Genomic DNA, 13,100 nt, shown 5'->3' with positions numbered 1-13,100 from the left:
TTTAACTGGAGAGTTTAGGCCATTTACATTCAAGGTGACTAATGATAAGTCATGAATTGGCCCTGCTATTTTTCTATTTCCATAAATATTCCCATATTTCCTCTGTGCTTTTACTGGGAGAAATTTTTGCCTCCTCCTCCTTTCATAGTGATGACTATGTTTCTGTGTTTCTGTATGTAGCACATCCTTAAGCATCTTTTGTAAGGCTGATGAGTGATGAAAAATTCTTTAAATTTCTGTTTATTAGGCCGGCGCCGTGGCTCAATAGGCTAATCCTCCACCTTGCGGCGCCGGCACACCGGGTTCTAGTCCCGGTTGGGGCGCCGGATTCTGTCCCGGTTGCCCCTCTTCCAGGCCAGCTCTCTGCTATGGCCAGGGAGTGCAGTGGAGGATGACCCAGGTGCTTGGGCCCTGCACCCCATGGGAGACCAGGAAAAGCACCTGGATCCTGGCTCCTGCCATCGGATCAGCGCGGTGCGCCGGCTGCAGCGGCGGCCATTGGAGGGTGAACCAACGGCAAAGGAAGACCTTTCTCTCTCTGTCTCTCTCTCTCACTGTCCACTCTGCCTGTCAAAAAAAAAAAAAAAAAAATTTCTGTTTATTATGGTAGGTCTTTATTTCACCTTCATTCATAAATGAGAGATTTGCAGCGTACAGTATTCTGGGTTGACAATTTTCTTTCTTAAGATTTGGAATATGTCTCTCCATTCTCTCCTAGCCTGTAGGGTTTCTGATCAGAAGTCTGCTGTTAGTCTAATTGGTGATCTTCTGAAAGTAATTTGGTGTTTCTCTCATGCACATTTTTGAATCTTTTCTTTATGTTTTACTGTAGAGAGTTTTACTATAGCGTGTCGTGGTAAAGATCTTTTCTGGTCATTTCTATTAGGAGTTAGGTGTGCTTCCTGTACTTGTATGTCCCTTTCCTTCTCCAAATTAGCAAAGTTTTCTGTAATAATTTTGCTAAAAAGGCTTTCCAATCCATTCTCTTTCAGCATCTTCAGGAACTCCTAAGACCTGTATGTTGTTCATTTCGTAGTATCCTATAAATTATACTCTAGCACTGTTTTTAAGTTTTCTAATTTCTTGTGTGTGGATTTTTTTTTCTATTCTTTTTCTTTCTTTTTTTTTTTTGGTCTGAGTGTAAAATTTCCCCAGATTTGTCTTCTAACTCAGATATTCTTTCTTCTGCCTCACCAAGTCTGCTGTTAGGCTTTCCCCCACATTTTTTATTTGATCTGTTGAATTCTTTATTTCTAGTATTTTATTTTGACTTCTCTTTCAAATCTCAGTTTCATGGCAAAATTTTTCATTCATGTTATGTTTGCATTTCTTTAATTCATGGATTTGCTTCTGATTACTTCTATGCAATCCTATGATCGATTTTTTTGAATTCCATTTCTGGAATTTCTTCAGACTCTTCATCCTCTCATTCTAGTATTGAAGTGTTGTTGTGTTCCTTTGGGAGTGTCATTGTCTTCTTTATTATTTCTTGAATTTCTTTATTTATTTTTAAGCATTTATGAAGATACTTCTTGGTCATTTTTTCCCCCTGTGATGACGTTTATCTTTGGAATAATCCTCTGTGGCTTAGTGGAGTGTCCATTCTTATGGTGAATATCTAAAGGTTTGTCATTGATGTAGCCAGGGAGCTCTGTTCAGTGCTCCAGGGTTAGGGGAGTGTCCAAGGTGATACCCAAGTTATGCATGGTAAATCTGTTTTTTTTCCAGATGGGAGGGTTTGATCAGCCTTGTTGGCATAGTCTTTCACTCGCCTCCTCTCCTCCAAGGATATGAATGCCCGGGCACTAGCCCCAGTAGGTACAGTATTCATCCACACTGCCACAAGGACCACACAATGGATCTGAGAGTGTGGAGCCACCCACAATGACTTCTCAGAGACCCAGCCACACCCTGTGCCCTCCCACACAGCGTAGTGTTTTCACAGTCACAACACACAGGGCTCTCACAATCACGTGTGCCCATCGCCCTGTCAGTTCTCCTAGCCAGACTCAGTTGTCTCCTCTCAGCTGGTTGCTGTGTAGCTGTTACGCATGTCCATAATTGTGCCCACCCTCTCTCAGCTAGTTACAGGATGCTGATGCCAAGTGGTCAGGTAGAGAGAAATGTGCCTCCGCTCCTTTCTCCCCTCAGTGTTGGCTGGTACTCTGTCACCCGGTGTGCTCTAAGCAGGCTTCATGCCAGGCTTTTCCTGCAGTTTTATTACCAGTGACTGGGGCTGCTGCAGTTGGGTCTCACCTCATTCTCCAAAGCTGGTGCTGAGGTTCTTGGCTGCTGGGGTCCTGAATTGTGTGCGTCCACACACTCCATGTAAATCCACTGTGTCCCTCTAATTTGTGTGGAGTTTCCTCTGCAATTTTCTCCCTAACTCTTCTCAGAGATTCAGAGATAGCACTCTCTTCTTTTTTTTTCTTTTAACTATCTTCCCCTAGAGTAGAGTAGTAAGCTCCTTCCCTATTCTGCCATCTTAGAATCAGTTTATAGACTCTTAATTGGTTTTACCTCAGACTTTGAAAAAAGGATTAAAGTATCATTTTAGCAATCACAATTGTAGAATTGGTTTAAGAATAGATCTCTGGATCAATAGAACAGATTAAGAGTTTAAAATTGGAAAAAGATGATAGTTCAGATAGTGAGAAAGGGATGCATTAGTTAAGTGGCAGTGATACAGCTAGGTTTTCATATGGAAGAAAATAAAATTGGACCTCTGTCCTTTATTACATATATTGGAAATTTCAAATGGATTATCAAAACTTGTAAGGAAAGTTTGGAGAGTATTTGTGGAAGTTAGGGAGAGGGTAAAACTTCTTAGTTAATAATAGAAATTAGGCATTATAAAGAAAAATTAGATGTATTTCACCATAGAGAAAGTTAAAAATTTTAGTGATAGAGATTCTAAGGACAAAGTTGAACCACAGGTGATTCCAATAGAAATTCTCTAGCACTAATGAAGTTATATCGAAAGACAAAAGAACCAAGTTGAAGATACTCCTGTTGGAGCCAGAGCAGTGGAGTAGCAGGTGAAGCCACTGTCTGCAAGGCTGGCATCCCATATAGGTGCCTGGGAAAGCAGCAGAAGATGGCCTAGGAACTTGGGCCCCTACATGGGTGACCCAGGTGAAGCTCCTGGCTCCTGGCTTTGTTCTGGCCAGCCTGGCATTGTGGCCATTTGGGGAGAGAACCAGCAGATGGAAGATCTCTCTCTTTGTGTTCCCTTCCCTCTCCTCACCTCACTCCCTGCCCCGTAATTCTGCCTTTCAAATAAATAAGTCTTTTTTTTTTTTTTTTTAAAGAAAGCAATCACAATGCCTACTTCACAGGTGTTTTTTTTTTTTTTTTTTTTTTTTTTTTTTTGGACAGGCAGAGTGGACAGTGAGAGAAAGAGACAGAGAGAAAGGTCTTCCTTTGCCATTGGTTCACCCTCCAATGGCCGCCATGGCTGGCGCGCTACAGCCAGCGCACCACGCTGATCTGAAGCCGGGAGCCAGGTACTTCTCCTGGTCTCCCATGGGGTGCAGGGCCCTAGCACTTGGGCCATCCTCCACTGCCTTCCCGGGCCACAGCAGAGAGCTGGCCTGGAAGAGGGGCAACCGGGACAGAATCCGGCGCCCTGACCGGGACTAGAACCCGGTGTGCCGGCACCGCTAGGTGGAGGATTAGCCTAGTGAGCCGCGGCGCCGGCACACCGGGTTCTAGTCCCGGTTGGGGCGCTGGATTCTGTCCCGGTTGCCCCTCTTCCGGGCCAGCTCTCTGCTGTGGCCAGGGAGTGCAGTGGAGGATGGCCCAAGTGCTTGGGCCCTGCACCCCATGGGAGACCAGGAAAAGCACCTGGCTCCTGGCTCCTGCCATCGGATCAGCTCGGTTGCGCCGGTTGCAGCGCGCTGGCCGCAGCGGCCATTGGAGGGTGAACCAATGGCAAAGGAAGACCTTTCTCTCTGTCTCTCTCTCACTGTCCACTCTGCCTGTCAAAAAAAAAAAAAAAAAAAAAAAAAGCATTATGAAAGTATCCTAAGTAAAATATGATCTAGTTTCCTTGGGAAATGTGGTTTCTGTATGGTAGAAACTGTGAAAATCACTAGGGCTTGTACTACAAGCTTCCTGAATGGTTTTCATGTAGTAAGCCAATCACAGGCTTTGAGGGGAGTACTTACGTAGTTGTAAATGTGCAGTGTCCTGAAATGGTCAATAATAACAGTATGCAAAGCAGCCATAGTATGTGGCTTTTCCTATTTTGTTGAGGATCCCAAGATCTCTCAGATTTGATCATTCTTTAGGAGGAATCACTGGACTCTGTATATAGTGTTCTCATGGCTAAGATTTATTCAGTAAAATGATGCAGAGTAAAATCAGCAGAGGAGAAATGGGATAAATTTTGGAGGAAACCAAGCACTTGCAGAAATTCTCTCCCAGTAAAGTCATACAAAGCCTACTTAATTCTTCCAATCGCAAGTTTCTGAAACTTGAGATATCTTCTACCATTGCCTCTGTTAGATACTCAGTCCCTAATGTTTTTAGTGGAAACAGGTCACATAAGCACCCTCTGCCTGGCAAGTATGGAAGTACCAGACTACCAGAAGGAAAGCAGAGCTCAGCATAAACTCTTTGCACAAATAATTTTTGCGTGTTGAGTTGTTCTTAACAATTTGTTGGTGGGAACTGTCTGGAAATCCAAGTTGCCACATACCAGGCTTTTGCCTGCCTTGCCAAGTAGGCCTTTCCCAGGGTAGCAGTTAGGGTGGGCGTTGTGGCTCAGGAGGTTATTCTACTGCTTGGTATACTGCATCCCATATCTGAGTGTCTGGATTCAAGTTTCATCTCTTTCCAATCCATCATTCATTCTTTTTTTTTTTTTAAGATTATTTATTTATTTGAAAGTCAGAGTTAGATAGAGAAGGAGAGGCAGAGAGAGAGAGAGAGAGAGGTCTTCCATCTGCTGGTTCACTCCCCAGCTGACCTCAACGGCTGGAGCTGTGCCAATCCGAAGCCAGGAGCCAGGAGTTTCTTCCGGATCTCCCATGTGGATGCAGGGGCCCAAGGACACAGACCATCTTTTACTGCTTTCCCAGGCCATAGCTGAGAGCTGGATTGGAAGTGGAGCAGCTGGTACTCAAACCTGTGACCTTATGGGATGCTGGCACTGCAGGTGGCAGATTTACCTGCTATGCCACAGCGCCGGCCCTCCAATCAATCTTTCTACTAATGTGTACCCTGAGAGGAAGCATATGATGGCTCAAGTTCTTGGATTCTGTCACTCATTAGAGAGACCCCAGTTGAGTCCCAGGCTGTTGTGGTGGCCATTTGGGGAGTGAACCAGAAGGTAGAATTCTCTGTCTCTGTGTCTCTCTCTCTCACTGTCACTCTCAATCTGTTGCTCTGCTTTTCAAGTAAAATGCAATAAATAAATACAAGAACTATATCTTTAAAAAAATCATAGCAGCCTTAGGCCTGCTTTGTTCACTCTTTTCTGCATGCCTATTAACTTTAAAACCTTCATATTTCAACTTGAAACATTTTCTAAAGCAAGAAGTTAGATATTTTAACTGAGAAAATGGTAAATTTATCAAATGTTTATATTTAAATGAAATAATACTGTTATTTTATATTTTGGAAGGAGCATTGATTTTATACCATGATAAATAATTTGAATATTTTGCCTTGTCAGGCTTTGGCTGAGAGTTGTGCTTCATTGTTATAGTATGAGGTTGTACTAGTTTTTCATAGGTTAGAAATGAGTGTCAGTAGTTCCATGTTTTGACCTAATATGAATAGAAATTATATGAATGTCTTTATAAATAGTAATTTTACCTATTTTAAATGCTACTTTTAAAATTTGTTATTCCTTCTTAGTAATAATAAAACATTTATAACCCTCTCTGATCGGCATGTACAGTGGTACTGTCACCAAGAAGCAGATTTTCATAAAAACCATTATGGGAAAGATCATCATTCCTGTGTTTGAAACTTTGGATGCAAAAGCCAAGATCCAGGATAAGGAAGGAATTCTTTCTGATCACCAAAATATGTTATCTGACTATAATGTTTAAGCAGAGACTACTCTTCATGCATTGAAACTTCTTGGTGGTGCTACAAAATCTTACACCACTCCCAAGAATAGCAAGTGTTAGATAAAGAAGGTTAAGCTGACTGTTTCGAAGTACTATAAGGTGGATTAGAATGGCATAATTACTTGCCTTTGTCAGGAGGGCCCTTATGATAGATATGATGCTGGAGTTTTATTGCTAGCTACATTATTGTGGCAAATGTTGACTGACCTATTGCTTTAGTAAAGCAGAACACAAATAAATGTGTATAAGGAGTTGTTAAAAGATATGAACTAACAGCAACAAAAAACTTATAACTCACTTTATAGTTTACAAAAACTTTTCACGTTCTTATTTAATTAAAAAATTCTCTTGGTAAAAATTTTGAGTAATTGGAAATACATTTTTATATAATTTATGTAGTTTTCAAAGGGACAATTGGATTTTTTTTCTTATTTCAGTAGGTAATGTAGAATATAAAACAGTGCCTTTGAGCTACTGTGGTGCTCTTGTAGAGTAAATATAAGAATACTTGCTCCATGCATAGTTTTTTTTTTTGTTGTTGTTGTTGTTGTTGTTGTTGTTTTTTAAGATTTATTTATTGGCGGGGCCGGCGCCGTGGCACACTAGATTAATCCTCCACCTGCAGTGCTGGCATCCCGCGCTGGTTCTAGTCCTGGTTGTTCCTCTTCCAGTCCAGCTCTCTGCTGTGGCCTGGGAAAGCAGTGGAGGATGGCCCAAGTGGTTGGGCCCCTGCACCTGTGTGGGAGGACAGAAAGAAGCACCTGGCACCTGGCTCCTGGCTTCGGATCGGCGTAGCTCTGGCTGTTTTGACCATTTGGGGAGTGAACCAATGGAGGAAAGACCTTTCTCTCTCTTTCACTGTCTGTAACTCTCTCTCTCAAATAAATAAATAAAATCTTTTTTTAAAAAAAGAGAGATTTATTTACTGGGGCCAGCACTATAGCATAGGGGGTCTAGCCACTGCCTGCAATGCTGGCCTTGCATATCAGTGCTGATCCAGCTCCCTGCAAATGCTCCTGGGAAAGCAGCCTAAGTCCTTAGCCCCCTGTACCTATGTGGGAGATCTGCAAGAAGCTCCTGGCTCCTGGCTTTGGATGGGTCCAGCTCCGGCTGTTGAGGCCATTTGAGGAGCGAATCAGTGGATGGAGGATCTCTCTCTCTCTCTCTCTTTCTCTCTCTCCCTCTCTAACTCCTTTCAACTAAATCTTTAAAAAATGTTTTAAATTAAAAAAAAATTTATTTATTTTATTGGAATAGCAGAGTTAGAGAGAGAAACAGAGATCTTCCATCTGTTGGTTCATTCCCCAAATGGCTGGGACTAGGCCAGTCTGAAGCTAGGAGTTTAGAACCCTATCTGGGTCTTCTGGATTAGAGGTAGAGCAGCCAGGACTTGAACCAACCTGCACCCTTATGGATTGCTGGTGTCACAGACTGTGGCCTAACCCAATGCGCCACAACACTGGTATCCCAGGCATACTTTTTTAATAATGCAAAATTTTCATGAACTTTTAAAATTTCTCCAGAGTGCCATAATACCTGTTTTGGGGGCTGGCAGCAGCCCATAAGGGCTGCGTTCCCATTCCCATTACTCTACTTCTCATCCAGTTTTCTGCTAATGGCCTAGGAAAATCAATAGTTGATAGCCTAGGTGTTTGGGCCCCTATTACCCTTGTGGGAGACCAAGATGAAACTCCTGGCTCCTGGCTTTGTTCTAGCCCAGCCATGGCTTTTGTGGCCATCTGGGGAATGAACTCATGGATGGAAGATCTCTGTCTCCTTCTCTAACTGTGACTTTCAAATAAATCAGTAAATCCTTTGTAAAAAAAAAAAAAAATAACCTGTTCATGGTCAGCATTGTGGTATTATGGGTAGAGCCACCGCTTGTGGCACCAGCATCCCCTATGGGTGTCAGTGTGAGCTGCTCCACTTCCATTCCAGCTCCCTGCTAATGCTCCTGGGAAAACAGCAGAAGATGGCCCAAGTGCTTGGGCCCCTGCACCCATGTGGGAGACCCGGAAGAAACTCCTGGCTCCTGATTTTGACTAGCTCAACTCTAGCTGTTGTGGCCATTTGAGGCATGAACCAGCGGATGGAAGACCTCTCTGTCTCTTCTTCTCTCTGTCTCTTTAACTCTGCCTTTCAAATACATAAATAAATCTTAAAAAAAAAAAAAAAAAAAAAGATCTCTGTCTCCCTCTCTAACTCCACCTTTAAAAAATCTCTATTTCATTTTTTTGTGCTCACTTCAGAGCACTTCTACTAATACCTATTACATTTTTGAAATACCAGTTTTGATCTGAATAGGTAACATTAAGAATTATAAATAGAAAATAAAAAAATACTTTGGGGCAGGTGTTTGAGCTAGTGATTAAGTCTCATGTTGGGATACTACATTCCACATCAAAGTGGCTGGGTTCAAATCTTGTCTTGCTGCTTCTGCTGCCTTTTTTTTTTTTTTTAAATGTATTTATTTGTTTGAAAGGCAGAGCTACAGAGAGTGACTAGATATCCTACATCTATTGGTTCACTCCCCAAATGGCCGCAATGATGAGAGAGGGAGAGGGAGAGAAAGAAGGAGAAAGAGATATGAAGATGGGTATGGAAATATCCTCTATCTGCTGGTTCATTCCCCAAATGCTTTCAATGTTGGAAAACCTTATCAAAGTGCTGATTTGTGTCTTGGCCGTTCTGCTTCCAATCCAGCTCCCTGCTCCCTGGGAAGGCAGTGGATGATGGTTCAAGTGCTTGGGCCCCTGCCGTCTATGTGGGAGATCAAGATGGAGTTCCTGACTCCTGGCTTCAGCCTGATCCAGACCTGGCTGCTGTAGGCGTTTGGGAAGTGAACTAGTGATGGATGCTTGTTTTCTCTCTTTTTTTTCTCTCTCTTTTCCTGTCTCTTTTCTCTTTGATGTTCTGCTTTTCAAATAAGTGGTTTTTTTTAAAGCACTATTGAATTTTACTCTCTCTCTGTTTTTTAAGATTTTATTTATTTGAGAGGCAGAGTTACAGACAGGCAGAGAGGGAGACACAGCGGGGTGGAGCTTGTCTTGCATCCACTGGTTCACTCCCCAAATGGCTGCAACAGCTGATCTGAATCCAGGATCCAGCAGCTTCTTCAAGGTCTCCCACATGGGTGCAGGGGCCCAAGCACTTCCACTGCTCTCACAGGCCATAGCAGAGAACTGAACCAGAAGAGGAGCCGGGACATAAACTGACACCCATATGCGATACTGATGCTGCAGGCAGAGGCATAGCCTACTACGCACAGTGCCAGCCCCGTATCTTACTCTTGTGGTCTTAATCAGTCAAGAAATTGTACATGCATTTGTAATGATCGGAATTAGAATGACTAGAGCCTGCATTGTGCAGTGTACAGCACTTCCTGTGGTGCTGGCATCCCATATGAATGCTGGTTTGAGTCCCCACTGCTCCACTTCTGATCCAACTCTCTGCTAACGTACCTGGGAAAATGCTGTGGAGGATGACCCAAGTACTTGGGCTTCTGCCACCGATATGGGAGACTCAGATGGAGCTCCTGGCTTTGGCCTGGCCTGCTAGCAGCCATTTTGGGGTATAGACCAGTAGATGGAAGGTCTCTCTCTCTTTCTGTGTCTCTTCCGCTCTCTCTGACTGGCTTTCAAATAAATAAATCTTTTTTTTTTTTTTAAGATTTATTTTATTTATTTGACAGAGTTAGAGAGAGAGGTAGACAGAGAAGTCTTCCATCTGCTGGTTTACTCCCCAGATGGCCGCCACGGCCAGAGCTGCGCCAATCTGAAGCCAGGAGCTTCTTTCGGGTCTCCCATATGGGTGCAGGGGCCCAAGGACTTGGGCCAGCTTCTACTGCTTTCCCAGGCCATAGCAGAGAGCTGGATCAGATGAGAAGCAGCCGGGATTAGAACCTTGCCCATATGGGATGCCGGCGCTTCCGGCCAGGGCTTTAACTTGCTGTGCCATAGCGCCGGCCCCAAATAAATAAATCTTTTTTAAAAATTAGAATGACTGAAGATACCTAAAACCAAAAACATACTCATCTATTTTACCTTTGACTAAGGGATACATAATTTACATACTCTTGTGTAGAAAAGTGATTTTTATATGTAGCTTGTAGAACTAGGTTTTATAATTGTCTCCATATGTATATTTAAATTTATTTCTAGCTACTCACCTAAACGTGGCCTTTTTCTGAAAAGGCATTGAGAGGAAACAGAATGAATTTTAAGCAAATTTGTTTTTAAAAATATTGGTAAGAAAGAGATATTTATTTTTTTGCTGTAAAGTGTGTTTATGAAAGAAACAACATGCATAGTTTCTTTTGAGTGATAAAGCAGAATTTATCATTTAGTACTAAATTAGGAGTATAAAGTGAATTTAATAGCTATAATTAGGTTATGTAATCATTTTTAAAGTGTAGTGATAATTTTTTTACAGTTTGGATGTGCTATTTTATTAGCTATTTATATTAGGAACTCATGTTACAATATTGAGATTGTCTTCATTTTTATCAATGAATAGCTATGCATATTTCATAAGAACTAACTTTGTTTTATTCTCTTATTCTTCTTTTAAAGATTTCACTATTAATTATGCAAGTGAAATGTTTGACTGCTGAACTCAGTCAGTGGCAAAAAGAAACACCTGAAAGTAAGATTCATTTTAAGTTTGTATTTTTGTGAGCAAATTAATGAGAAATTAATTTAATGATTACAAAAGAATTATAAGATTCACTTTCTGAAATTGTTTAAATTACATTGATATCAGGAAGCTATTCCATTTTCCTTTCTTTCTATGCATTATTTTATTCACTCCCTGAATGACCACATTGTCCAGGGGTTGGCTAGGCTGAAGCCAGGATACAAGAACTCCATATAGGTGTCCTACATGCATGGCAGAGGCAAGCACTTGGGCCATTTTCCACTGCTTTCCCAGGCATATTAGCAGAAAGCTGGACTGGAAGTGGAGCAACTTGAACCAGCACTCATGGGACGCTGGCATCGCAGGCGGCAGCTTAACCTGCTGTGTGCCACAACACTAGTCCCTCTTGTTTCTATTTCAAAAATTTCTTTTAGCTATTCTTGTATGGTTGGTCTGCTGTTGACAATTTCTCTTTATTTTTCTTTGAGCATATCTTGATTTCTCCATTTTTGAAGATTTATTTATTTACTTATTTGAAAGGGAGAGTGACAATGAGATAGAAAGTGAGTTCCGAGGCCAGCACCATGGCTCACTTGGCTAATCCTCCACCTGCGGCACCTGGCATCCCATATGGGGCTGGGTTCTAGTCCCGGTTGCTCCTCTTCCAGGCCAGCTCTCTGCTGTGGCCCGGGAAGACACTGGAGGATGGCCCAAGTGCTTGGGCCCTGCACCCGCATGGGAGATCAGGAGGAAGCACCTGGCTTCTGGCTTCAGATTGGCGCAGCGCGCTGGCCATAGCAGCCATTTGGGGGGTAAGCCAATGGAAGGAAGACCTTTCTCTCTTCTCTCTCTCACTGTCTAACTCTGCCTGTCAAAAAAAAAAAAGTGAGTTCCCACCTTAAATATTCATTTCTACTTATCAGACTAGCAAAAATTTTACAAGAGTGTATAATATTTGTTCATTGAATCTGGCATCTATTAAAATTCAGATGCTTATTTCATTCTGCAAAATTTCATCTCTGGAAAACTGTTTCATAGAAATGAAAGCACTAATACATGAAGACATAAAAAAGATACTTACTACATCCTTGTTTGTTGTGGCTAGAGACTAAACACAAAGTTAATGCTCTGTCAGTAAGGGAATCACTCAATTTGTTATGATACATGCACATTTGAATATTATATAGTGTTAAAATTATGAATTAAATATATATCTGATGGATATAAAAGATTTCTGTGGGTGTTTGTTGAGTAAAAACAAGATGAGAATAATATATATGATATACCATCCTTGTAAAGTCAGCAATGATAACAATAATAACCTTTTTACATTTATATGTGTGTTAATGTGTATATGTATATATATGCATAAGATCATGGGACTGCAGAGACAGATGTTTGAGAACACTGTAAATCAAGTTTGCTTTTAAACTTGTAAAAAACAAAGAGGAAAAGAAGACAGAGCAAAATGTATAAATATGGTCAAATATATCTAAAACTACATATAGCTGGTTATATATGCAAGATATTAAATAAAAGTAATTTTATAAAATGCACACATTTCATAAAAAGTTGTATGATATATAAAGAAATGGAAAAGGTTTTCTTAAAAAGTCACAAAATTGAATTATTGAGAATTAACTAAGCCTATATATAATTTGGTTTTGTTTTGCTCTTTGTAGTAGCTCCCCTAAATGACGATGTTCTGGTAACATTAGGAAAAGAAGAGGTAAGTCAGTTAATGAATTTGTACTAATCCCTAGTAATTTATAATTGGAACTGTTTTTGGTAAGTTCATGCCATAAGAAATAGGAAGAAGCCACTCTGAAATCATATTAAGTTTTCATTTTTTGTTGTTTTATTGGATAGAATTTTTTTTCTTTTTTTAAAGATTTATTTGTTTGAAAAGCAGGGTCATAGAGAGAAGGGGAGAGACAGAGTGAGAGAGATCTTCTATGCACTGGTTCACTCCCCAAGTGGCCGTGATACCAGGGCTGGGCCAGGAGCCAGGAGCTTCTTGTTGCAGATGCTTCTTGCCACAGTGGGTGGCAGGGGCTCAAACAACTGAGCCATCTTCTGCTTTTCTCAGGACATTAGCAGGGAGCTGGATTGGAAAAAGAGCAGCTGAGATATGAATGGGGGCCCACAAGGGATACCAGCATTACAGGTGGCAGCTTTATCTACTATGCCACAATGCCTGCAACAGAATTTTTTTTTTCTTTAAAGATTGATTTACTTATTTGAAAGGCAGAATTACAGAAGTGGGGGAAGAGAGGGAGGGAGAGTAAAAGAAGGAGAGAGAGAGAGAGAGAGAGAGAGAGAGAGCGAGCGATTTTTCATTGTGGTTTACTCCTCAAATGGCTACAACAGCCAGGACTGGGC

General features: G+C 41.5%; 1 protein-coding gene across 13 annotated transcripts in view; it reads left to right on the top strand.

The window, feature by feature from the left end:
• Positions 1 to 13,100, top strand: part of CENPK (centromere protein K) — an 80,437-nt gene that overhangs the window by 19,989 nt on the left and 47,348 nt on the right. For all 13 annotated transcript variants that reach the window (XR_011382066.1, XM_070056767.1, XM_070056765.1 and 10 more), the window contains 2 exons: positions 10,655 to 10,727; positions 12,401 to 12,447. Coding sequence is in view for 12 of the 13 variants with exons in the window: in XM_070056767.1 (XP_069912868.1) it covers positions 10,655 to 10,727; positions 12,401 to 12,447 (120 nt within the window). In the remaining variant the exon portion in view is untranslated. The remainder of the gene's footprint in view (positions 1 to 10,654; positions 10,728 to 12,400; positions 12,448 to 13,100) is intronic.

The sequence above is a fragment of the Oryctolagus cuniculus genome, chromosome 14 (genome assembly GCF_964237555.1).
Source record: "Oryctolagus cuniculus chromosome 14, mOryCun1.1, whole genome shotgun sequence".
NCBI classification, from domain to species: Eukaryota; Metazoa; Chordata; class Mammalia; order Lagomorpha; family Leporidae; genus Oryctolagus; species Oryctolagus cuniculus.
This window is presented reverse-complemented; position numbering and strand designations above follow the sequence as displayed.